Source organism: Gopherus flavomarginatus, chromosome 10 (genome assembly GCF_025201925.1).
Source record: "Gopherus flavomarginatus isolate rGopFla2 chromosome 10, rGopFla2.mat.asm, whole genome shotgun sequence".
In the NCBI taxonomy this organism is placed as follows: Eukaryota; Metazoa; Chordata; order Testudines; family Testudinidae; genus Gopherus; species Gopherus flavomarginatus.
Genome location: NC_066626.1, coordinates 69332143 through 69359691, shown reverse-complemented (window position 1 = coordinate 69359691; position 27549 = coordinate 69332143). Strand labels below are relative to the sequence as shown.

Here is a 27549-nt window from a genome sequence, read left to right as displayed (position 1 = left end):
CTGCTCCAAAGCATGGGAGGGCTAGAGCTTTTTCAAAGAAAGGATTTCCAGATTTTTTTTTTTAACATGGGCAAAACAATGTATTTTTCCCTAGTCTCATTCTCAAACGGCTGAACTTCTCCCCCCCAAAAAATCTGCCTCAGGCAGCCACCCAGCATAGAAAATTTCAGCCTAAATGGTTAAAGTTTGGCAAAGTTACAAGCAACTAAAAACAGGGTCTTATAATGGGAAGTGTTAGGCAACCTTAATGATAGGTGATGCTATCCGCTGCACCTATAATCAAATGAGTCAGTACTTGAAAATAAGAGGAATCTGTATCATGATAGAATACTCAGGATAAGTAAGAGTCCTGTATACATTCCCAATTTTTCAGGGAACTATTCTATTCTTCGTATGTTCTCATACTGTACACATAACAGTAATATTCAAGTGCTTTCCTGTAGTACATTAAGTGACATGACAAACATCTGCCATGCATGGTTTGTTCTCCCCAGGGGGAGAATTTCATGTTATGTGTAGTGGAACATTTTGTTTTGGTAGGATTTTTACTTTTTTAATATACATGTAGTTATGTTTTTACATTAGAGCTTGCACTTGTAGCGAAAGGTAACAAGATTTGTGACGGTCCTTGGTTCTCATGTGAATTTATTCCACAGGAAGCCATCAAAAGCACAAATGATTTGAACTCTCAGAACAACATGTTAAAGACATTTCCCCTGTACATTCATTTAGTTTTAATATCTAGATGTAATCTGGGGTCAAATCACTAAGACAAATATTCTGTTATGATATAGTCAATAGAGGCTTTTGCACATTCCTGCCCCCATGGGTTCTACTGCTTTTACTTTCAGGGTCCTACATGATGAAGATGCTCAATGGTAGCAAGACCTGGATAGCACTCTTTTAGCAAACACTCATCAGCCCTGACAAGCTAGTGGAGAGGAACATTCAGCAGTCCCTTCCCATTGGCCCACTTCATGTGTAATTGGGCCCAAGTATTTTTTTGCTTTGTAGCAGACAGCTAACCATAGAAGTTGCATCTCCAAGTGCCTGTCCTAACTCCTTTAGCCATTCTTTCGTAATCCTGTCAACTTCTTTAACGCCAGACAGGTTCACTGCTCATACGTCAATATCCTGTGTGACCTTCCCTTTGTTCCAATTTGTTCCACCCATCTAGTTCTTTAGTTCATGCATAAAGATGAAGGACTTGCCTATACTGGGGAAATGCTTTCTGCTATAACAATGTTAAACACTCAAGGTAAACAAGAATGGTTGTGTTTTAAAATCACATCTCATCATCATATTAATTGTGAACTCAGGATGGACCCCAAGGTTAACCACAACTAGCTGACAACTTTAACTCGACAGTCCTTATCTATATTGAGTGCTAAGTTGTGCTTAACTCCTTTGTTAATATGTATTATAACTAGGGCTGCCAAGAGATTAACTGTGCAATTAAAAATGATTAAATGTTAACACTATTAATTGCGATATTAAACAGAACACCATTTATTTGAATATTTTGGATGTTTTCTACATTTTCAAATTTATTGATTTCAATTACAACACTGAATGTGAAGTATATAGTGCTCACTTTATATTTATTTTTGATTACAAATATTTGCATTGTAAAAAACAATTAATACAAGTACGTAGTCCAATCTCTATCATGAAAGTTGAACTTACAAATGTAGAATTATGTACCCAAAAAAACCTGCATTCAAAAATAAAAATGTAAGACTTTAGAGCCTACAAGACCACTCAGTCCTACTTCTTGTTCAGCCAATCGCTGAGACAAACAAGTTTGTTTACATTGCCAGAAGATAATGCTGCCCACTTCTTGTTTACAATGTCACCTGAAAGTGAGAACAGGCGTTTCCATGGCACTGTTGTAGCCGGCATCGTAAGATATTTACATGCCTGGCGTGCTAAAGATTCATATGTCCCTTGCTGCTTCAACCACCATTCCAGAGGATGTGTCCATGCTGATGACGGGTTCTGCTCGATAACGATCCAAAGCAGCGCGGATCAACACATGTTTATTTCATCATCTGAGTCAGATGCCATCTGCAGAAGGTTGATTTTCTTTTCTGATGGTTTGGGTTTGGTAATTTCCGCATCAGCGTGTTGCTCTTTTAAGACTTCTGAAAGCACACTCCAAACCTCATCCATCTCAGATTTTAGAAGGCACTTCAGTTTCTTAAATCTTGGGTTGAGTGCTGTAGCTACCTTTAGAAATTTCACATTGGTATCTTCTTTGCATTTTGTTTTAAGAACACTTTCACTGCAAATTTGACAAACAACATACTGGGTCATCATCCAAGACTGCTATAACATGAAATATGTCAGAATGTGGGTAAAACAGAGCAGGAGACATACAATTCTCTCCCAAGGAGTTCAGTCACAAATTTAATTAATACTGTTTGTTTTTTTTTAAACGAGCGTCATCAGCATGGAAGCATGTCCTCTGGAACGATGGCCGAAGCATGAAGAGACATATGAATCTTCAGCGCATCTGGCATGTAAATAATTTGTGACACCAGCTACAACAGTGCCATGCAAACACTGTTCTCACTTTCAAGTGCATTGTAATTAAGAAGTGGGCAGCATTATCGCCTATAAATGTAAACAAGCTTGTCTGTCTTAGAGATTGGTTGAAAAAGAAGTAGGACTGAGTGGACTTGTAAACGGTAAAGTTCTACATTGTTTTGTTTTTGAGTGCAGTTATATAATCAAAAAAACTACATTTGTAAGTTGCACATTCATGAAAAAGAAATTGCACTAGGGTACTTGTATGAGGTGAACTGAAAAATACTATTTCTTTTGTTTTCAAGTATTTGCACTGTAAAAATTATAATGAAAAATAATACCAAGTGAGCATTGAATGCTTTGTATTCTGCACTGTAATTAAAATCTATTATATTTGAAAATGTAGAAAAACATCCAAAAATATGTAATAAATTTCAATTGGTATTCTACTGTTTAACAGTGCAATTAATCATGATTAATTTTTTTGAGTTAATCGTGTGAGTTAACTGTGATTAACTGACAGCCTTATAACATGGTGCTCTCTCTCAATAGAGAAGTCCACACTTCAGATAAAAGGATCAAGCACTAAGTTTTTTTTTCAGCCATCCCAGCTGACAAATCACAATGACTGACTGCATGCCAGTGCAGATCCCCATGACTAAGGCTTGCCAATGCAGCTCCCAACAAACGATGTTTGAACTGTGATGCTGTAACTCCATGCTGGCATGTAATTATTTATTATCTACTAATCACAGGTGCACGCTGTGCTTTACAGACTGCTTAGGTGTATTACTTTGTAAGTGGGTAAATTAATTTGCCTTCACTTTGAATTTGTTTTACTCGGTTTTTTTTTTTAAATAAAAGTTTTATTAACTTTTGCATGTGCCATAGAGAAGATCAGTCATGAAAGAAGCAACTTCTCAGAGAGTTCAAGGAGGAGGTGGTCACTGAACACATAGGAAGAGCAAGTCCGTAGCAGGCATAGGGGTGACATGAAAAAAAGGCACAGAGTTGCAAGTGGGAAGAGGCTATGGGGGAACTGAAGAGCAGGCACTATACAGGAAAAGGAAAGCAAAAAATGGAAAGGGAAGGAGAAAGATGAGCTCTAAACAGGACAGAGCACATACTAATTTTAACTTTAATAACAAAGGATTTTTAAAAGCCACACATTAAGAATTAAGGCCCAAGTTTTCAAATGACTATTTAGATGTCTCAAGTTTTTGGTACCTAACTTGACTCACCTTAAAGGGTCCAAATTTTCAAAGGGTTGGGGGCTCGGTGCTTTCTGAAAGCCAGGCATCTTTAAAATGTGTTAAGCTGAACACCTAAAAGTTGAAACATCCAAATTTCTAATCATTTGAAAATTTAGAGCTAAGGCACTTAACCAATAGGAAAGCGGTATGAAAACACAGGAAAGGTAGAGGTGGAAGGAGAGAGAGGGTGATGTCAATTGGTGACTTACTTCTTGATGTCACAATCAAGCACCCAACTATGAGTTTTTTTAAGGGCATCGGTAACACAGAAACTAAGGAGGAGGAAGAAGAAAAGTAAGAAGGGGACAGAGGAGAAGCAAGCATGCTAGCTCTAAAACAGACTTATCAGGTAATAATAATCGGTTATTTTCCTTCTCTCTCTGAAAGGCTCTATGGGCTGGCTGCAGCAAAGCAAAAGAAGTTTAGAATAATTTGAAATCACCACCAAAAAAAAATTTCCACAGGTAAGGAGTCTAATAAGTTTTACTTTTAAATAGAACAGAGCAGAGATGACGATGAGAGAGAACAGGTAGGGACAAGAGACAGAGTGGAAGTTACAAAGAAGTGGCCTAAGAAAATTGGCCACTAAAACTGATTCATCTAGACCGCCTTACTCATCACAATACTAGGGACCTTGACCTCAACGGAAGCTCTGGCTTACTCTCAGAAATCCAATCTTAATCAAATCAGTTACTACTAACTATGCAATTCTGACGCACTGCACAGCTAAAACTTAGTTATTAGTTTATAACAAAAACAATAAGTAAGTATATAACAAAAATAGAGAAAACCAGAGTTGGGAATTAAGGGTCAACCTACTGCAGAGGTTAGAGAATAACCAACCAGTGCTCTCAAAAACTGTGTGTGCTGCAATAACCAAGTTTACTTAGTTTCCCTAGTTTAATTTACAGCCTTAAAAGGCAGATTAGTAGGTTTAAAAATTGGTATTTTAGGGACTCAGATACTCTGGTGATGGGCATGATATAAAAGCCTACAGATATTAGATGGATACCACCCCACTCACCAAGGATCTCTCTGATCTTTCAGATTAACTCCAATTCATGCCAACTTCACTAGGAAGAATTCTTATCAAAGTCAAACCCAAGGGCAAATCACCTCAATTTTATGCCTTAGCTGTTAGTGAATTTTAGATCTGATTAAAGTTGGTTTTTAATGTATTTCATGGTCTTTCACTGGCTTACACAGTTTTCTTCCTACTCATAGCGTGAAATGCAAGAATGTTGAACTTTTTAATCTCCTCAGAATGTTACTCCAAGTCATCTGTGAGCAAGGCTTTTGTTTGCTGTGTCCATTGCCTTTAGAATTCACTTCCTGCAATATTCCTCTAAAGACTGCATAGTCAGTGTGCATTTTAAAATGCAGAATACATATTTCTTTACCTTTCAGCCACAAGTTATTCCACATCCTTAATGCCTGCACACCTGCTCAACAATAGAAGCAATCCCCATGTCAAGGTCAGTACAGTTAGTTTACAATACATAACCCATTACATCAAATACTGTTCTGTATAAAAGAGGTGGATACAAGAGCTAACCTATTTTGACTAATATTTAAATGTAATACTTTTAATATTTTAAATGTAATGTCCATTTAAACAGTCACTTTCTCAGTTTGTGAAAGTCTTACAAACAGCATCATTATTTAGAATTTTTATTACAGTAGTGTGTAGGAATGCCAGTCAAGGATCAAGGACTTACTGTACACATGTGTAACAAAGATGGTGCCTATCATAATCTACATGGGGGTAGGGGGATATTAAATGGCAGAAAGGGGGATGTGAATGCAAAACAAAAACAAAAACCAGGGGGATCCCACGGCAAACGTAGCACCCAAATCTATTTTTATTTCATTGTTTTGTTTTTAACGGACCAGATTTCAACTTGATACTGTCTATAGAATAAAAACAAAACAAAAAATTCCTGCCTCCACAACCACCGAGTTTACCTTTTACAGTTTAATATGTCAGGCACATTGGTAACATTGTTTTTCTTTTATTTTAAAAATGGCATACACTTGCTGTTCAACTGAATATTAATGACATCAAAGATCTCAACATCTGAGAGAGAAAAGTCTCTGCATTTTGTAGGGGAAAGAAGTAGTTTCCACCTACCACCAGTCAGTGCAAATTATGCTGTTTCAATATAAATTATAAAGGTTTTACTAAAACTCTGAAAGACGCTGCCTGGTCAAATTCCTACAGTTTAAGTTTTAGGAGGAGGTGAGGAGAAAACCACCTTTTTCAAAAGTTAAGACAAATAACAATGTTGGTTTTTAAAAAAATCAAAACATGCCTACAAACATTCCATTATAGCATTTGCAGCTCAAACTGCAGCTTTGTGTTAATGCACAAGAACTTGAAAAGGTAACTGACTGGAAACTAATATATTTTCATTGTCCAAGATGACAAATGTAAAAGCATGAACAGCATAAACACTGAATAGTTGATTTTACAAAAAATTAATCTGAGAATACTATAACTTTAATACTATAGCTAATATAGTTAATATAGGTTAATATTTCTAACAAGCTTTGAACTAAGCATCATATTAATATAAGTCTAAATAAAATACAGACGCAATATAATTAAATCCATGGCTATGTTATTCTATGAAAATAGAATGACTAGGTGTGATTTTATCTCACTCTTCATAGATATTACAGTACTGTTGACAACCATTTTATAGAGAAAGATCATTTTCTTAAAATCAGAAGAAGATTTACAAGTGGAAACCAGTTGTATCCTTGGTTTCCAGTTGCAACAGACAAATGTCATAAATGACATGTTGTGGTAACCGATTTCACAAAGGTGACTTCTCATCCAAGAAAATTAATTCACTTAATAGAAACAAGGAACTGATTAGACAGGTTCACTAACCACAGAGTTCCCTTGTAAACCCTAAATGTCAGGGTAAGATCTGAAACAACTCAAATAATTAAAAATGTAAGAAGCTGAAATGATTTGGGATTAATTTCCATCTCTCTCATAATAGTGTCTATTACTTCAGCTTCTTGATTCTTTTAATTATGCTAGTAAGTTACAACACAGAGTAAAAGTAAACACATTGTCCTAAAATGAGATGCTACATACTTATTCCTATATGTTAGACAGATTTACTTGAGAATCTTTGCTTTGAACTTCCCATTCTGTCTCCTCTCACCAGCCTCCCTTTCTCTCCTGACCTTTGAGACAGGAAAGGCTTATGAGGTCCTGGGGACTATCCTCCCCCCAAAGGCAGGTTGTTTCCCCCCACGTTTGGCCCCTTCTGGGGTTGCAGTGTTACATCACAGGGCGGCCGGAGCCTGGAGACAGGCTTTTACCCCAAGGGAGATGCACCCGGGAAAGCGGGATCCCCGTAAATCGCTCACACAAGGGATCCCCTTCACCCCCTGTCCTTCGGGGATGGTCCCCAGGCCATCAGAGCGGTACCCACCTGTATTGCCAGCCCTTGGCGCTGCCGCCGCCTCGGCTGCCGGGGCTCCTACTGCTGTTCTGGGCCGGGAGCGGGATTTCCAGCTTCGCTTCGCTCTCGGACACCCTCATGGCCGCGGCCACGGCGGACTCCGCACTTTGCATGGCACCGCTTTTAAGCCGCCTGACCCAGGAGGGATCCGAAGGGCCCCACGGCCCAGACGCCGCTCCCGCAGCGGGTCCCCGCGGGCAGCCAGCGGCCCTGGGGGAGGGAGACACCGGGCGAGGAGGCGGCGCAGGCCCCAGGGTGCAGCCGTCAGCGGGGCAGAGGAACCGGCTGGTGCACACCGGGGAGATGGCGCGGGGCTGCCCCTGCCGCTCCCCTCTCTCTCTCCCGGCCTCCCCGCCGCCCGGGGCAGAGGCTCAGCTCCCCGGCCGCGCCTGAGTCACCGCCCACTCCAGGCCGCTGCGCCGGCAGTGGGGCTCGGCCGCGCCCGCCTCCTGTGGGCGCCAGGTCCCGCCCCGCCCTCCGGGGTCAGGCCTCCGCGTGCGGCAGACGGAGACACAGAGCCCGCCCCGCTGGGCCGGGCCGCGCCCGTCGCCGTGCTCCCTGCGCACGGAGAGCGCCAGCGCCGCCTCCCCTTCCGGGTCAGCCGCCTGGTGGCGGGGCGCGGGAGGGCAGGCTCGGCTGCCATCTTTGTCACGGGCAGGGGCGTGCTCAGCTCAGGGGAGGAGAGCTGCAGAGAGCCGCAGACCGCCCCGGGGGGGGGGGGCGCCTCCCTCCATCCTGCTGCCCCCAGAGCCGCCCTCCCCAGGAGAAGGGGGCGCCTCGCTCTGTCACAGCGGCAGCGGGTAAACAGACCCATTGACCCAACTGTAAACCCCGCGGGAGGATGGAAACCACGTCAAGCCGGGGGTCAGCAACCCCAGTACCCGCAGTTCCAGCACCTGTGTCCCGGAACTGCCCCTCCCCCTAAGTTGCGCACAGAGAGGTGCCAGCAGCAGGGGTAAGGCAGCTCCCTGCCCACTCTGCGTCCCTCCCTCCGTGCCACTTCGTTCCCAGAAGCAGCTGGCATGTCCCTGGGAGGGGGGTGTCTGCGGGCACTGCCCCCACCCCAAGTGCCGACTCCACAGCTCACATTGGCTGGGAACTCTGGCCAATGGAAATTGCAGGGGCAGCACCAGTGGGCAGAGGCACACGGAGCCCCCCTGGCCCTGGTATACAGGATAGCAACAATCATGATGCCCTAAGTGGCCACAGATTTGTTACACTGGTGTGAGCACTGAGATTTGAACTACTCTGAACCCTAGACGTTCACGGGCAGCCTCTGTCTAATGAGGAGAAGAAATGTTCTCCCCTCATGTTTGTTGTATCTAACTATTGCTTCTCTTCTTATACTTAGAGCATAAATTATTTAGGGGCAGTGACCATATTTGTGTGTGTTTACGGTTCTAGCGTGCTAGGTTTGGACCTCTAGGTACAAATAATAGTCATGGACTAGCTAGTATGTATGTGTACAACTCCTCTAATGAACAGAAAAACTACTTAGTTGTTGGCAGAATATGAAACAGTTAATAGAGATTCTCCTTTAGTTCTGTTGGTGAGGGTCTTTTTTTACAGGAGGAGATGTTGAGTTTCATCACCGTGAAGTCCCAAATGGCCATGCTATGTAGCACAGTGACCATCCTAAATGTCTACAAATGTGTTACGCTATTTTAATTTGATGAGCGCAAAAGAAGGGCCTGAACAGTTTTTTAAACACATGAAAAATTGCTCTTTTCTTTTATTCTTTCCAAATGGAACTCTTTTATCCTTTCCAAATCTTTTCAATAACATTATTAGCTACTTGTTTTTTCAAACCTTTTTTAACTGGTCATTTTCTTTTTTCCCCATCCTGTTGTATGTCCCAGTGATACTGTTAGAACAAACATTAAGTAATATAATACAGGAAGAGACTGTAAACCCTTGGGCCTGGGTTCCATGTCTATACAGTAGCTAACACAATGGGGCCCTGATTCTTTAGGCACTACTGTAAACAATAGCAAAAATGTGATGCTACCCAATATCTTCAGGAGATAAGTGTCTGAAATTCTTTCAGGGCTACAGGTTGAAATAAAGGTCAACATGTGGGCAAGTGTTTAAATTATTTTACCCTCAAATTAAAAAAAAAATCCAAATTGCATTATGAGGACAGATTAAATAAGGGCTCTCAGTTGTTACAGTCTTCAGCCTGGCAACAGCATTCTGGTTGCTTACCTTATTTCCCTTTCAGGTTTCTTGCTGCTGTTTGTTTAAGAAAATTCATCTTTTCTTGTATGGTTTAGGAGACTCTACTTAGATAGGAAAATTAGACAGGAATATGCAATCCATTAACCCTGCCAACAAAAAAGCTAAAATTAAGTGTAACCCTTCTGCCTCTCTGAGTTGGCAGCAACAAGGGCCAGGTTCAGTATCCAGGGGATCTGTTATAATAACACAATGCATAACCGGCTCGAGCCCCCACCCAGTGACCTGGGACACTTACATACCACACCCTCCTGGCCGCCTCTAGGAGGCAATACTTCTCCTCTCGCAAGCACGGAGTCTGAGTATAACAAAATCCTTTTAATAAAGAAAGGAAACAACCATCAGATACACACACCAATCCCCAACCTCTCTCTCTTCATGGGTTTTTGGAACCCATGTCCCATGTTTAGCAAGTACCACCCAACTGAGGTTGAGTCATCTCTATCACAAAGCAGTCCCACAGCTCCCCATTCACACAATCAGGGTGACAAACTTTTTTTTTCCTGCCCCAATAACAAAGAAATTGGGGATCCCAGAGCTGTTAAAATAACCATCCCAGTCTGCTGTGGGCTTATGCTAAGTGGAGGGTAGATGCCAATGCAAATCTTTCCCCATTATTTGAAATTCTTGGAATTCTTTCCACATTCCCTACAATTCACCACCAGATGTCAGGGTAGCGCTCATCCTGACTCTGCTTACATCCTCCCCCCGGCCGAAAATTTGTCGTCCCGACAAATCACACTCCCTACTATACCAATTCACTAGTCCCCTCCAAAGGGCCTCAGATAGCCCACTTTAGTTTCCACAAACCTGTGTGCTAAATGTATTGGCTCCTCACTAGTCACCCCAGGTGCATCATAAGTTAACCATTTCACTGGTCTTATTACTCTGTCTCACCTATTGAGAGTCTCTGTTGCTGTGGTAGGGGGGACATCCTCTTGAGTGACGGATGGGGAGGTTTCCTGTGAGTTCTCCTCGGATACTGGCATAGGCCCCTGTATTGCTACTTCTAACAGTGGAGGGTCGAAGGTGCTCAGGACATCCTTCATCTGTATGTCGCCACTGTCCAATAACCTGTGTATGTCATCACACGGGGGTTCCACCAGTGGCTCAGGAGTGTCAGGAATGGGCCTAAATACTTCTGCCATAGGGTTTAGGGCGAAAGAGGAGGTACTCTCTTTTGATTCAGCTGATTGAGACTGGAATCTTGTCTTCATCCCAGGATACACCATGGTTGCGTCTTCCTCCTCGGACTCACTGTCAGATGTGCTGAGTAGGGGTAAATTAGCTGCAGAAGGTCGGCTGTCCATGTTGGAGGGCAGCTTCGGTACAGTACCTTTGTTCTGCCCAGTTGTGGCCCATCTCATAAGGGCTGCCTACCAATTCCCCCACAGGAAGCAAAAGGTTTCTGTGCATGGTTTTGGTCTGCCCTGGACCCTCTTCAGGTTTGACTTTGTAGACCGGCAGGTCTCCTAACTTTTCCATCACCAAATAAGGTATTGCCTTCCATCTGTCAGCTATTTTGTGTTTGCCAGCAATACCCAAATTTCGCAGCAGAACTCTGTCCCCTGGCTGGAGCTCTTGCAGATGCACCCTAGCATCATATTGATGTTTGTTGCGTTCTGCGTTCTTCCGAGCTGCAGACGTAGCTAAGTGATAAGCATCCTGCAGCTTTTCTCGTAGTTGGGATACATATTGCTGATGGGTTTCATAGCTATCGCCATCCTCTGATACACCAAAGCACAGATCTATGGGTAATCTTGGTTCTCGCCCAAACATCAAGAGATATAGGGTGACCCCTGTAGCATCGCTCTTTGTGGCTTTGTAGGCGTGCACCAGAAATGCAACATGTTGGCTCCAGGTTGCCTTCTGCTCTGGCCGCAAAGTCCCTAACATATCTAATAGGGTTCGGTTGAACCTCTCTGGCTGAGGGTCACCTTGCGGGTGATAAGGCGTTGTCCTCGACTTTTTAATTTCTGCTATCCTCAGCACCTCCTTCAGAAGGTGGCTCTCAAAGTCTCATCCCTGATCCGAGTGTATCCGGGCTGGGAATCCATAAACTGAAAAATATTTTTCCCACAGTACTCGAGTGACAGTGGTGGCTCTCTGATCACGTGTGGGATACGCCTGCACATATCGCGTATAATGGTCAGTCACCACTAGAATGTTCCCAATATTCCTCTTGTCTACTTCTAAAGATAAGAAATCAATGCAAACCAGCTCCAGAGGTTTGTTGCTGGTGATGTTCTTCAGATATGCAGCCCTCGTGGGCAGAGTTTTCCTTTGAACACATCGCACACAGGTCTCACATTTCCTGCGAAAATCTTCAGCCATCCGGGGCCAATAGAATCTACTGCGGATAAGTTCCAAGGTCCTCTCCATCCCTAAATGTCCAAAGTCATCATGCAGGGCCCTCATGGCCAGGGCTCTGTACTCTTTCGGCAGCACTAGTTGATTCCGTTGCTTTTGTAGAGGGTCTGTGGTCGTGCGGTGTAGCACTTCCTGAATCAGTTTTAGTTTGGTCCATTCTCTCAATAGTAGTTTGCCTTCTGGGGTAGGTAGGATAACCGTAGCTGGGCCTTGCCCCTCCCTTTTGGCAAGTAGTGTATCACGAATGTCAATATCTTGCAGCTGGGCTTCCTGCCAGTCAGCCGTATTGAGCATGGACAAGGGAGATTGGTCCAAAGCAATATAGTTCACTGAAGCAGAAGGCACGCATTCAGGGGGTAGGCCCAAAGTTTCAGCAACACATCCATGAAAGCTCTCATGGGCCTCCGGCTCTCGGCAACTTACACTGCAAATAGCTCTCACTCCATCCGTGGGTATCACAGCAAGTCCTGGTGCCTGTGGACATCTGGACAATGCATCTGCATCTACATTGCTTCTCCCTGATCGGTATTGAATGCTGAAGTCATAGCTAGCCAAAGCGGCCACCCATCTTTGCCCTGTAGCATCCAGTTTAGCACTTGTTAACACATAAGTCAGTGGATTGTTGTCTGTCCACACCTGGAACTGAGCCCCATACAAGTAGTCTCGAAATTTCTCAGTGATGGCCCATTTCAAGGCCAAGAACTCCAGTTTGTGGGTGGGATAGCGGGTTTCACTATCAGACAGTCCTCGGCTGGCAAAGGCTACAGGTTTACGCTTGCCTTCCACCTCCTGGTACAGTACTGCCCCCAGACCCTCCAAACTGGCATCAGTATGCAGGATAAATGGCTTGCTTGGGTCAGCAAAGACTAGGACTGGGGCATGAGTTAGGCAAGTAATGATTTCTCGAAAAGCCCTTTCACATTTCTCATCCCATCGTGGCCCAAAGGGTTCGAAGGGGCCATAGTGTCTCTGCATGGAAGGCCCTTTATTCTTGGTCTTAGATTTGTTCTTACTGGACTGATATCCCCTGGTAAGATCATTGAGGGGTTTTACAATTGTAGCATAGTTTTTCACAAATCTGCGGTAGTAGCCACTAAACCCAAGGAAGGTCTTGAGTTCTCTGTAATTGCTTGGACGTGGCCATGTAGTGAGTGCTTCTATTTTATCAGGATCAGTACTCACACCCTCTTGGGACACGATGTGACCCACATACTTCACCGAGGTCCTGCAGAACTGGCATTTGTCAGTTGAAAGCTTCAAACCATAATCCTCCAACCTATCAAGCACTTTAAGAAGTCTTTCTTCATGCTCCTCCAAAGTTCTTCCAAACACAATCAGGTCATCCAAATAAACTAACACCTGCAGTAAATTCATGTCTCCCACAACTTTCTCCATAAGACGTTGAAATGTGGCAGGTGCTCCAGAAATCCCATGGGGCATACGTTCAAACTGATAAAACCCTAATGGGCAGATGAAGGCTGTCTTCTCCTTATCTTCTTCACCCAGAGGGATCTGGTAGTATCCACTCCGAAGATCCAACACAGAGAATCACTGGCTTCCCAGCAAACAGTCTAAGGCATCTTGGACTCGAGGCATTGTGTACTGGTCAACCACAGTACGGCGGTTTAGGGTGCGGTAGTCAATACACATCCGAATTTTCCCATTCTTTTTACGGACCACCACAATGGGTGAGGCGTATGAGCTGCGGGACTCTGTAATGATGCCATTTGCAGCCAGCTCTTGAAGATGTTGTCGCACATCTTCCATCTTGGAGAGAGCAAGCCTCCTAGATCTCTCTCTGAAAGGTCGAGAGTCATGTAGTCTGATGTTGTGCTCTACTCCTTTTGCACATCCCACATCCCACTCATGCAATGAGAACACCTTGGATCTTTCACAAAGTTTCCTCCTCAGGCGATCTTTCCACTCCTCAGACAATGGTGAATCTCCAAAGTCAAACTTTGCTGGGTCTATTGTCGGCACTTGAGTCTCACACTGGGGTTTTACAAGTGATTCAGGCTCGAAGAGGTCTGCTATCTTTTGTCCTTGCCTCACAACAACATCTCTACTTGTTTCATTAGCAATCAGTATAGTCACCTTTCCCTGGGCTTCAGCCAGTAGGGTTATGACCCCACTGGGGACCAGCACTCCTTCCGGGAGCTCTCCTTCAACTGGCTGCTCTATCTTTGCTAATGACCCTTTATTGCCTTTCAGTCTGGTATTCATGACAAGTACCTCTTGCTCCGTCCTTGCAGGCACTACTAAGGGGGTTGTACTCATGTACTTCAGTGCCCCAATTGGTAGCTCAGATGTCTCCTTCTTGGCGCTCTCAATCTTCCTATAGGCTTCAGCACAAAGCGTATGGATCATCAGGGTACTCAGGTACTGATCCCCAGCCCGTCGTCTGCAGTAATCCGCGAGCACCTTGAAGAGACTGGAGTTGGTCCCTATCAGCACCAACACATCAGAGGTCCCTTTTGGGTCAGGGCATATTAAGGCAGCTGTGTCTACCTCTTGCTTTACCCCAGCAACCTCCTCTGGGAATTCCAGGTGCACTATGACATACCCTTGATAGGGGTATTCATCCATGCTGAGGCCACACAGACCAACGCCAGTCAGTGGCTGTATAGGCAGGTGCCTAAGCATCTGTTGGTAGAATGACTGAAATATAATAGTCACTTGAGATCCAGTGTCAAGCACGGCTTTACACTCCGCCCCTTTAATCCTCACCATGACCTCTGCTCGAGGCCCTATCAGTCCTGCAGGGATCCCAGCTGGACAGTCTCTTCTGGGGGAATCTTCAAATCCTGTAGGCCTAGGTGGTCTCCGTCCGCAGACCTCCTGGCAGCTACTGGATCTCTCCCAACTGATCCTCAGCTTTTCATACACTAAGAAGGGGTTCTCTTCCTTATGGCAGTTAGCAGCACTGTGCCCATCCTGACCACACCGGTAGCAAAAGAATTGTCCTTTCCCCCTTCGCTGAGGTGGGATGGTGGCTCTAGATACTGACATCTCCCTCGTCACAGTCTGAGGCTCTTTATTCCTGGAAATCTTAGCTCGGTCAATGATGCTTTGCAGCTCAGCTATCCATTCCGTCAGGACCTGCATTTGTTGGGCAAGTTCCTCTGTGGTGCTCACCATCAGTACACTGGCCATTGGCAGTGACGTTGTGCTGGCTGGTTCCAATGTTTGGGCTTCCCAACACTCGCTGGCCGCCTCCCTTTCTTCCTCTTCCCTGACCTCCTTTATCAGCTGGGAGTAACTTGGGGGATGTTCCTGCCGTTCTCTTAGTCGGAGATGAAGTAGGATTGGGTTCTGATACTGAGTCTCTCTTACAACCTGAGCCAGTCTGGTCTGATCCATCTGCTCAGCAGTCACTGCTCCCCTCATAACAGCTCTCTGAAGCAGTCTCTCCAGCCTCTGTATATAGGCTGAAATTTTCTCACCCCTTTGCTGTCGGGAATTAAGGAATTTACAGTAACTGTCCTCAGGGCCCTCTACACTCCCAAAGGTATTATCAAGGGCCTCTAGGCAGTCCTTCACACTGACCCCAGGGTCAATGAGCTTTAGGGTGCAAATTACGTCTAATGCTGGGCCACTAAGGCTCTCTATTAGACATCTTCGCTTTTCTACATTGGGTACGGCCCACTCCCGCAGCATTTCAGTGGTATGCTCCAACCAGGGTTCAAACTTCTCTTCCCCAGCAAATAACCTTAACTTACGACACGAGTTTGACGTAGCATAGGCCAACACAATCTTTTCCAATATATGCCCCAGTGCTTTTGCCCAATCATAGGCTGCATCTGCCGCCCCTGAGCTAGAGGCTGCAGGACTAGGGCTCAACAAACCCGACATATTAGCCATTATACAAACAGTAATTTCCTCAAAATATAAACACAATTATTTCCCAATACAGTGGGACACTCAACAGGTGCTTGCGAGGGGTACTGACCCAGGGATCCCGGACGAGCCCCCAAAAATGTAACCCTTCTGCCCCTCTGAGTTGGCAGCAACAAGGGCCGGGTTCAGTATCCAGGAGTTCCGTTATAATAACACAATGCATAACCGGCTCAAGCCCCCACCCAGTGACCTGGGACACTTACATACCACACCCTCCTAGGTGCCTCTAGGAGGCAATACTTCCCCTCTCGCAAGCACGGAGTCTGAGTGTAGCAAAATCCTTTTAATAAAGGAAGGAAACAATGCGGCATCCAATTGGAGAAACACCACAAACAGGATTATAACACAAACCATAAACAAAACCCACCTCCAAGTACATTTGGCAATGTCCTTTCCCCTTTAGGGTCTTAAGTCCAATTACCCCAAAGTCCAACAACCCAAAAGTCTCTGGTCAGTGCCACCCCAGAATTCAAGAGTTTATCTGCTGAGTTTACCCCCCCCCAGCCTGGGTGGAAAGGGAGGGGGGAGAGTCCACACAAGGTGTTAAGGGGCACCTTACATGGGCCAGGGCCAACTGCTCCACCTCTCCATGAAGTTCTGCTGCAGCCTTCACCATGACCCGCTCCACCACACCAGCCGTGCCGCTCCTCCAGCTGTCCGTGCAAACCACTTCACTCTGCTCACTGCTCCATGGGCTGCTCCAACCACAGCTGCTCCAACACGCTGCAAACCGCTCCGCTGTGCTCTGCCAGCCGCTTAACAATAGGTCTTCAGGCTCTCCCACAGGTTAGCACAGCACTCAGTGATCTCAGCTCAGCTCAACTCCTTCAGTGATTTCAGCTCTTAGTAGGGGAGCCCTGGTGTTGGTACACCATTGGCTCAATGTGAATTCAGCTCAGCAGTCTTTAGATGGACTCCTAATGGAATCAAAATTAGCTCTACTCTAACAGTGGAGAGAGGAGGCTGTGCAATTGGTGTTCCAGGCCCTCACAAGGGCCCATACCATCAGGTACACACACCAATCCCCAACCTCTCTCTCTCTCTCTTCATGGGGTTTTGGAACCCATGTCCCATGTTTAGCAAGTACCACCCAACTGAGGTTGAGTCATCTCTATCACAAAGCAGTCCCACAGCTCCCCATTCACACAATCAGGGTGACAAACTTTTTTTTTTCCTGCCCCAATAACAAAGAAATTGGGGATCCCAGAGCTGTTAAAATAACCATCCCAGTCTGCTGTGGGCTTATGCTAAGTGGAGGGTGGATGCCAATGCAAATCTTTCCCTATTCTTTGAAATTCCTGGAATTCTTTCCACATTCCCTACAATTCACCACCAGATGTCAGGGTAGCGCTCATCCTGACTCTGCTTACATCAGTACTGTTCTTACTTGGATGAAGAGCTCAATATTGTTTCAGATCTCTTGAGTTCAAAGGATGACATTTCTTTAACTAGATATCTTCCCATGGTATCTGTCAATGTCACTCTTTCCACATCAGTTTAGGTAATGGGCCTCATCAGATTGCAACCCTTTACAGAATATTCTGGCTATGACCTGTATTCTCTTCTAGGGGGAAACCTTTTGCCTGGGAAGAAGCTATTGTTTTTGTTGATCAGTTGGTGCCCTCTAGCGAATGATGAATGTTAAAGAAAGTTTGATTTCAAATCAAGTACAACATGTCAAAGCCAAGGTTGATAATGGTGAAATAACAGGGACAGTTCTCCTTACAAAAACAAAGAGCTTATTAAGTGGCATCAGAATGAAAAAGCAATACCAGACCATTAAAAGACTCAGTTTTTCTCCACTGGGCAAGTAATCCCTGGGAACAGACATCTTCCTGTAAAAAGGCAGCAACCATACCCACCCCCTAAAAATAGGTCTAACTCAGAACTCCTGTAGCACTCTATGTACATGTTATAAATGCTTTAAATACTTGAAACACATGGCTGCATAGGCTACACAGGACTAAGGATATCGTGGGAGCATTTATCCCAAATAACAAAAAAACCCTCAGTACACAATTCTATCCCTTTAGAACTGAAAGGGACACTTACCACTAGCAGTTGGCTTTATACCACACAAAGGCAATCTTTGGCCTTGAGAATGTCAGCAACATTCATAACATCTTTAACTAATGAGGAAATAGAGTGAGGCTGGACCTTCACTAGCATCCAGTATTAAAAGTGAAGTTCTAGAACTTTACTTTGGGGTCAAATTCTTTTCCCTCACCAAAAGCCTGAATGAAAGGACCCAATATGAGGGCTTACCCTAATAACTGGGGGTGTGACTCCTCCCCCAGAGCTTAACACAGACTGAACAGATTGTGGCATGCAGAAGGCAAAAGTCCCTTGTTTTATCTTTCTGCAGCCTCACCCCTCACTACAGCAGAACCAGGCTGGCTCTACTGCTTTTTTGAATTTGTGAACCCATGCCATGTTGGGCTGGGGGCCATAGAATTTCTTCAGAGGAAATTCTCTGCCAAAAATAGCCCTCTCTGTGGCCCGGCATTCTAAGGAAAAAACTTGTATTTTAATACATGGACATACCCGGCAAATTTTCCACAACATGACACACAAGAACTAAGTCAGAAATTTCATGTCCCTAATTCATTTTCTTCTGCTGTTGGCAACTGTTACTGAAAGAAACACAATAACTTTTCACCTCTTTCCACTAGACCCTGTGTAACTGCTACTACACTTGCACTGGGATGCTAATCTTGCCTGCAGTCTGTTACAGCACAAGAGCAAGGCAGTTGCTTCCTCCTGAGAGGTCCTGGATATCCACAGAATCAGGCCTTGGGTAACAAGAATATAAATGAGTATAGATTTGCTTCATACATAGTCAATTTAAAAAAACTAGTGAAGGTGTTTACTTATGTCATTACTTTCAGTACCATGGAGTTCCATAATGTGGCATTAAATAAAAATTACTCAGGCCTGATCCTGATCACCCACAGCTACCACTTCATCTGAAATGAGTAGGCGTTGTGGGTGCTCCACACCTCTCTGAATCAGCTTTTCCTACAGTCCTCATTGGGGACTAGCCACATTCAAAGTTTAAAGTTTTAAAAATGAACTGAGTTTTAGCTGTGACCCAAAAAGTCTTATTTAAAAAAAACAACAGGCAAGATATTTTCCCCATCCACCCACAACAACTGAACAAATTTCTCTCCAACTTTACAAACAAATTACCTTTGCCTGAGACCATGTTTAAACACCCTGGCTAATTGCATTGTGTTCCCATCCAATAGCTGGTCCACACAGAAGAAAACAGTAGAAACCTATGCGTTGGTGCACATGGTCCTGGTGAAGAAAAGAGAAGAGAAGAGAAGAAGCTACCCCACCTTCCCCACACTGATTTTTTTTCCCATGAGTACTACTGAATTAGATAGTTACTCACTGATGAGAAAATGGATGACAAGATATCGTTCTTAGTAGTGCTCAATGCCTGTATTTGTAATCTTTGCAATGATTGACCAATGACTGACTATTAAGGTTAATCACTTACTCAGAGCCACTGACATTTGGTCTATTAATAGTTTGGGAAACATATTTCTTGCTTCTTGTGACTCTCTAGCTGATGGCTATAATAAAGTAGAAACTGGGTGCAAGGGGTATTATTCAGAGCGATAGCACAAAATCTGAAGGGAAAATATAATTAAAAGAACAGCCTTTCCTCCTAAGATAACCTGCATACCACCTGGTATTCCCTGCCCCCATTACAAAAGTAGCGGAGTCAGTGTAACACAGAGCAGAATTTGACCTATAATATTTTAAATTGCTGAAATGGCCTGGTGGAATTTCTAGGTTTCAGACCTTTATACAGGCTAAGGGGCTTGGTTTTATTGGATACTGCTAATTCCCCATGTAGCTTTAATAGGCCAACACTTTTTGTAAGTTATTTGTGATGCTTAGTAGCTGCCCATTTTCTCATAATTTCCTCACTTTTCTTTCTTAAACCCAACCTTAAGTCATACAGACATAGGGTCAAATGCTGCTCCCGTTTACACTGGTTGCTCAGTTGATTATGTAACTGAGTGCCATGGCAGAATTTGTCCAAAGTTTGGAAGCAGTTCACTCTGTGTATGAAACTTCCCTCTTTTCCCCATTCCCCTTTCACCTCCTTCAAACTCAAGTTCTGCAGTATTTCCAGTTCTGCTTAGAATTACTCATTGCCAGACTCTGTGCACATGCACCACAGCATCAGCACATGGGCCTTGCATGAAAATATAAACAGGACTTATTCAATGTGTTGGGAAGTCTTAGCACTGAAGCCAGTCCTTCTGTAGGATTTCATGCTTGGCAACTTAAGTAGCTCTCCTCACAAAAAAAGCCCAGTCTAAGCAAATGGGCTGTGCCTGTGCCCAAGGGTATTATGCAGAGACTGGAGGCAAAAGAAATCCTCTAGTCTATGGAACAGCTACTTTATAGCTACTATTGCAGCTTCTGAGGTAACTGAATTCCCACCATGTGTGTATGTGTTTGGGGAGGAGGTTTGCTGCTGGAACTACATGATGATGGGGTCTCACATTGATGTTAATGCATGAGGATTCAGCAAACACTATAGATGAATGTGTGTATGCAAGGTCAGACCAAAGTGAGAACTATGAACATGGTGCAGGTGGCACAAACAAGCCCATCCACGATCATTGTAGGTTGTTCATGTTTTTCAAATAAGGTTTTAATGCACTTTCCTTCAAAGTGGCTAATGGAAACATGACAAATCTGCCACTGCCTAGCTTTGTCATGGGCTGTTGCTTCCCAGTTGCTGGGGTCAACCTGAGATGCTTTCAAGTTTGACTTCAGTTTATCTTTTTATCATTTGTACTGGCCCCAATGAGAATGGGTTGCTTTAACTGTCCATAAAATATGGCCTTGAGTATTCTTGAGCTGGCTGTACCAATGAGATGTCCAGGCCAATGTAGCTGAGCTTTTATGAGCATGCTTTGAATGGCAGATATCCGACAACGATTAAGAATTTCGATATTGGGAATCCTGTCCCACCATTTGACTCAAGAAGCAAACAGACTGAAGACAGCACATATGACACTGGTCAAGTTTCCTAATGTGGTGGCAGTATGTTGTCCGTATCTCACAACTATATAGAAGTGTTGTAAGCTTGACTGCCCAATAGACATTTAGTGTAATGCTTATTTCGATGCCACTATCATTCCATAGGTTTGATGCCCCTATCATTCTATTCCATCATCAATTGTGGTATTCTGCGACAACATACTCCCTAGCTAGGAAAACTATTCCATTGACTTGAGAGGAGCATTGTAGATCTTAATAATTGGGTAGACATGCACATCCCCCAGCACAGGCTGGTATAGTACTTCAGTTTTCTTTAAGCTATTTATGAAACCAAAATGGCTGACTGCATGAGCAAAAGCAGCAAAGAATCCTGTGGCACCTTATAGACTAACAGACATTTTGCAGCATGAGCTTTCGTGGGTGAATACCCACTTCGTCAGATGCATGTAGTGGAAATTTCCAGGGGCAGGTATATATATGCAGGCAGGCTAGAGATAATGAGGTTAGTTCAATCAGGGAGGATGAGTCCCTGTTCTAGCAGTTGAGGTGTGAAAACCAAGGGAGGAGAAACTGGTTTTGTAGTTGGCAAGCCATTCACAGTCTTTGTTTAATCCTGAGCTGATGGTGTCAAATTTGCAGATGAACTGAAGCTCAGCAGTTTCTCTTTGAAGTCTGGCCCTGAAGTTTTTTTGCTGCAGGATGGCCACCTTAAGGTCTGCTATAGTGTGGCCAGGGAGGTTGAAGTGTTCTCCTACAGGTTTTTGTATATTGCCATTCCTAATATCTGATTTGTGTCCGTTTATCCCTTTCCATAGCGACTGTCGAGTTTGGCCAATGTACATAGCAGAGGGGCATTGCTGGCATATGATGGCGTATATTACATTGGTGGATGTGCAGGTGAATGAACCGGTGATGGTATGGCTGATCTGGTTAGGTCCTGTGATGGTGTCGCTGGTGTAGATATGTGGGCAGAGTTGGCATCGAGATTTGTTGCATGGATTGGTTCCTGAGCTAGAGTTCCTATGGTGCGGTGTGCAGTTACTGGTGAGAATATGTTTCAGGTTGGCAGGTTGCCTGTGGGTGAGGACTGGCCTGCCACCCAAGGCCTGTGAAAGTGTGGGATCGTTGTCCAGGATGGGTTGTAGATCCACCACGATTTCAACAGCTTCCACCCCACCATCAACCTCAGCCTGGACCAATCTACACGGGAGGTCCACTTCCTGGACACCACGGTGCAAATAAGTGATGGTCACATTAACACCACCGTATACCAAAAACCTACCGACCGCTATGCCTACCTTCATGCCTCCAGCTTCCATCCCAGGCACATCACACGATCCATTGTCTACAGCCAAGCACTGAGGTACAATCGCGTCTGCTCTAACCCCTCAGACAGAGACCAACACCTACAAAATCTCCACCAAGCATTCTCAAAACTACAATACCCGCACGAGGAAATAAGGAAACAAATCAACAGAGCCAGACGTGTACCCAGAAGCCTCCTACTGCAAGACAAACCCAAGGAAGAAACCAACAGGACTCCACTGGCCATCACATACAGTCCCCAGCTAAAACCCCTCCAACACATCATCAGGGATCTACAACCCATTCTGGACAACGATCCCACACTTTCACAGGCCTTGGGTGGCAGGCCAGTCCTCACCCACAGGCAACCTGCCAACCTGAAACATATTTTCACCAGTAACTGCACACTGCACCATAGGAACTCTAGCTCAGGAACTAATCCATGCAACAAATCTCGATGCCAACTCTGCCCACATATCTACACCAGCGACACCATCACAGGACCTAACCAGATCAGCCATACCATCACCGGTTCATTCACCTGCACGTCCACCTATGTAATATACGCCATCATATGCCAGCAATGCCCCTCTGCTATGTACATTGGCCAAACTCGACAGTCGCTACGGAAAAGGATAAACGGACACAAATCAGATATTAGGAATGGCAATATACAAAAACCTGTAGGAGAACACTTCAATCTCCCTGGCCACACTATAGCAGACCTTAAGGTGGCCATCCTGCAGCAAAAAAACTTCAGGGCCAGACTTCAAAGAGAAACTGCTGAGCTTCAGTTCATCTGCAAATTTGACACCATCAGCTCAGGATTAAACAAAGACTGTGACTGGCTTGCCAACTACAAAACCAGTTTCTCCTCCCTTGGTTTTCACACCTCAACTGCTAGAACAGGGACTCATCCTCCCTGATTGAACTAACCTCATTATCTCTAGCCTGCCTGCATATATATACCTGCCCCTGGAAATTTCCACTACATGTATCTGACGAAGTGGGTATTTACCCACGAAAGTTCATGCTCCAAAATGTCTGTTAGTCTATAAGGTGCCACAGGATTCTTTGCTGCTTTTACAGATCCAGACTAACACGGCTACCCCTCTGATACTTGACTGCATGAGCAAAGTGATCAGTTAAAAACTGATTGTCATCGAGTGAGCTACCAGTGCAGTCATCAGCAAATAAAGGCTTCTTAATGAGTAAATCTGTCACTTTCATGTGAACATGGAAGCATTGCAGACTATAAAACTTCCCATCCATGTACAACTGGATAAATACTTCTCTGTCAAAGTCGTGAAATGCATCCATAAGCATAGATAGAAAAAAGGATGGAGAAGACTGTGGGAGTCAGCACACAACCTTATTTAGTGCCATTAGTGACTGGAAAGGAGTATGATACCTTGCCATTTTCCACCACTCTGGCCATCATCCTATCCTGGAAGGACTGAATGACAGAAATTAACATAGGAGGACATCCAAAGATGAACAAAAAGTTGCCAGATTCCCTCATGATTTATAGAGTCAAAAGCTTTAGCTAAGTCAACAAACCTTGTCTAAAGACCATAGTCTTGCTCCTAGCACTTTTCCTGAAACTGACAGGATGTGCAGATCATGTCTATAGTGCCCTATCCAGAACAAAATCTATACTGTGACTCAAGGAGGATGGTTTCTACAAGTTAGTGTTAAATCTATTCCATATGACCTGTGCAAGAATTTTCCCAGCAATTTTCCCAGGAAAATACCACAATGATTATCACAGTTTGCACTACCACTCTTACGTTTATAGAGGTGCACAATGTTGGCATCCTTGAAATCCTATGGCACCGTCTCTTGCTCCCAGATAATATGCAAAAGCCACATGAGATGTCTTGCAGTGTGGTAGCCACTCTGCCTATAGATCTTTGCTGGAATGCCATCTGGTTCATCTGCTTTTCTTTTTGATATTTGCTTGATTGCTGTGATAGTCTCATGTAAGGTGGGGGCTAGTGCAAGTGTTTCTTTTAATGGAAGTTGCGGAAGAGCATTAATTGCTTCCTCAGAAATGTTGGAAGGGAGATTGAGAAAGGAACTGAAATGTTCCATTCATCACTCAAGTATTTCTTTTTTGTTAATTGAGTCAATTTTCATCCAGTGATCACACAGGGGTTATCTGATTGCACTTGGGGCCACACACAGCACAGAGGCCAGCAAAAAAGTTTTTGGTATCATCATGGTCTGCTGCCAGTTGTAGCTCTATACTTTCTTTTCCCACCACTGATTTTTCATTTGCCAAAGTCTGATCTCAACCATCTTTTTGGCTCAATGCAGTCTTCCTAGCTGCTGAATCATTGTCCTCTGTGTAAGTTATATGGATAACATGCTGTGAGTTCAAGACCTGATATATTTCAGGGACATTCTTATCAAGCCCATCATGATGTTTCCTCTGAATGAAACCAGGGACTTCATCAGCCATATTATATGTTGTGTCCCAAAAATGTTTCCAAGTGGTCTCAGCAACCCTGTGGCTTCTGTAATTAAGGAAAATGCTTCTATGAGTTTCTGTTGGATCTTAGACTGTGTATCACAGTTTTCCAGGCTGAAAAATTGATTTTCTTTACAAGTTTGAGTCACTATCTATCCTGCTTGAGAAGAATACAGAGAAATATTTGACTTCTCACGAGTCTATGGTTCTGACTTGCAGTCTGGCCTCTCCTGACGTGAGTGAGCCAGACGTCCCCGAGATCTCTTCACCTACAGATCATATGCCAGTGTTTTGAACCAGGGAGCATCCAGGTCATCTTATACTTGTTGGTGATAACTAGATTGTTCTCAGTGCATTTTGAAAGTAATAGCAAGCAGTTAGAGTACATATTACCTATTCTGTGACGACCTATCACATTGCCCCATGATGCATAGTGATGACCAACTGTGGCATTGAAATCACCTAAAATAATAAGCTTATCATTACATGGGACCAACCTGATGATGCTACCGAGAGCAGGGCCAGTTCTACAGTTTTCGCTGCCCCGGGCGGCGGGAGCAGTCCCTGCACCCTTAGGGCAGCAGGCACGTTTCCACGGCGGCGGCAATTGGGCGGGAGCTTCTATGTTTAGCTGAAGCCGCCCTGGACAGCTAAACATAGAAGCTCCTGCTGAATTGCCGCGGAAACACGCCTGCCGCCCTACGGGCGCACAGACTGCCCCCACCGCCCGGGGCGGCAATTTGGCGCACTGCTGGGGGGCAAAACAACAGGGACTGCAGCCCCTTGCAGAATGCCGCCCCAAGCACCAGCTTGGAATGCTGGTGCCTGGAGCCAGCCCTGACAGAGAGTTTGATAGACGTCCTCCTTATCCTCACCTGGATGGATCATTGCCAATGCATATGCCCTGATGACAGAAGCATAACAACCTTTAACAATACGAATGAGCATAAGTTTGTCATTAACACTCTTTGGCAGTGACACAGGTTTGTGGGCCATTGAAGAGCCAATGGCAAATCACACACCACAACATCTGCATCCAGTCTCAGATTTGCCAATCTAGTAAAAGGTGTAATGAGAATCACTCCTAGCTGTGATTCGCCAGCAAGTCTCAGTGCACTGAGTGAAGCCAATAGCTATGTTGTACTGTGCCCAACTATGCCCAGGTCCATCGCCTCTGTCGAGGCACATGAAAAAATTCCAAGTTTCAATATTTATTTGGGTTTTCTTTATATTTAGACTGCAGTAGACAGATGTGGAATTTGGATAGAACAAATGTTTTTTAGAGATCTTTTTCCATCCCCTTCCCCAGTTCAGGAGAGCGGCCATGTCCCTAGATAGAGTTGCTCTGACACACAGGACAGATATGAATATGGCATGTGCTTCAGTCTATGACAAAAGACCATCACTCCCAGGCCACCTATGTACGGAATTGTGACTCAGGAGCTGCCGTATCATCCTCTGCCTGTCCCCATCACCGCAGCACTTAGATTAAGAGGTTGCAGAGTCAGCCTTGTGTTGCTGAATCACCTGCATGGTGATTGGATTATAATGGAAAAGATGGGTATAGTTCCAGTCCCACTCTCTCGTCAATGCAAGTCAGATGCCATATTGGTGCAGAAATTGCAATGAGTAGGGTGACAAACCCAGGTGCAGATGTAAGTTCAGAATTCCTTCTCCTAGCAACTGCCGTTGAGCCCTCATAGTTCCTCCATATTTCCAGAGTTATTTCTGGAGGGGCCATTGCATGCCCCTATAGCAATGGTGGACAACCTGCAGCCCGCCGCTTCCCACAGCTCCCATTGGCCAGGAAAGGCGAACCGCGGCCACTGGGAGCTGCAGGGTGAGGCCATGCCTGCAGATGGTCAATGTGAGCAAAATGTCTCATGGCCCCCAATCAGATTACCCTGATGGGGCCGCAGGTTGCCCACCACTGCCCTATAGGTTGTAATTGGCTGCCGGCAGCCTCCATTCACCATGTCCAGTAACATCTTTGGTCATCTGTGGCATTTTATAAGAGCAGCAGCGCCTCCACCGTGCACTGTTGGCACTGCTGTCAGATTGTCTGCACCTGCTTATTCAATAGGTTTCCCTGCTTATATCACAGCTACCTACCATATTTGGAGAGTGTTCTGCCACACACAACCTGCAGATGACGCTGCCTCTAGGAAAGTCACCCACATCTACATAGTTGCAGATCAGCTGATCATGTCCCTTCCTATCACAACCCCCCCTATATGTGCTATCATGAATGTAGTTTGCCAAACTCAGTTGCACACCATGTGAAATGCATACAACCCTCCTGCACCCCTGCATGAGCTGCCAGAATTATGCCCCTACACGTACACAGCAGAACCTCACAGTCCCACTGCATCTTATGTCTTGCGGAGGCAGGATTTCAGGATGACTTTTAGGCCCCCTCTGCCCCACAACTACAACCTGGTTACAGAACCACAGTTAGGTACTATCTACGGTCTTTAACCATGTTGTCACTGGGTTAGGGGCAACTATGTGGTGGCCAGATCCCTAGATGCCATTCTAGTCAGTCTAGATGAGGCCTCCCACATAGTCTGATGTTGTCACTTAGTTGTGACTCCTGCTATTGGCAAAGCATCTCCCCAGAGGCCAGCAGTGATTTTGGAAGCAAGCCCAGTTTTTAAATTGGCAGTGTGTCAGTGTTGTTGTTAACAGCTGACTGTGTGCATAGAGCCTTCCTTTTGGCTTCCAGCCTCTGGGTGCTCCAGTCACACAGGAACCCTCCCCTGCCCTTTTCACTTATACACAAGTATACACTGGCGGATGGGGCTTTCCCAAGTCTCCCTTTGTGTGGAAAGGCCAAGCCACTCTTGCACAATGCGAGCGTGTGACTGAAGGATGTCAACTGAATGTGCTAATTTTGCACAAGCTAAGGAATTTGCTGCAGCCTTCCTCCTGAACTTTACAGCTCATGAAATGACTGTTTCTGTTGAGGCAAAAG

At 44.7% G+C, this 27549-nt stretch overlaps 1 protein-coding gene across 2 annotated transcripts in view; it reads right to left on the bottom strand.

The window, feature by feature from the left end:
• OSBPL11 (oxysterol binding protein like 11) overlaps positions 1–27549 on the bottom strand; it is a 104896-nt gene that overhangs the window by 61298 nt on the left and 16049 nt on the right. Inside the window, exon 1 of one of the 2 annotated variants that reach the window (XM_050917045.1) lies at positions 7235–7669. The exons of the other annotated variant lie outside the window; for it this stretch is intronic. Coding sequence (XP_050773002.1) covers positions 7235–7377 — 143 coding nt within the window. The 5' untranslated portion in view covers positions 7378–7669. Of the gene's footprint in view, positions 1–7234; positions 7670–27549 lie in introns of those variants that run through there. 2 annotated transcript variants of the gene reach the window in all.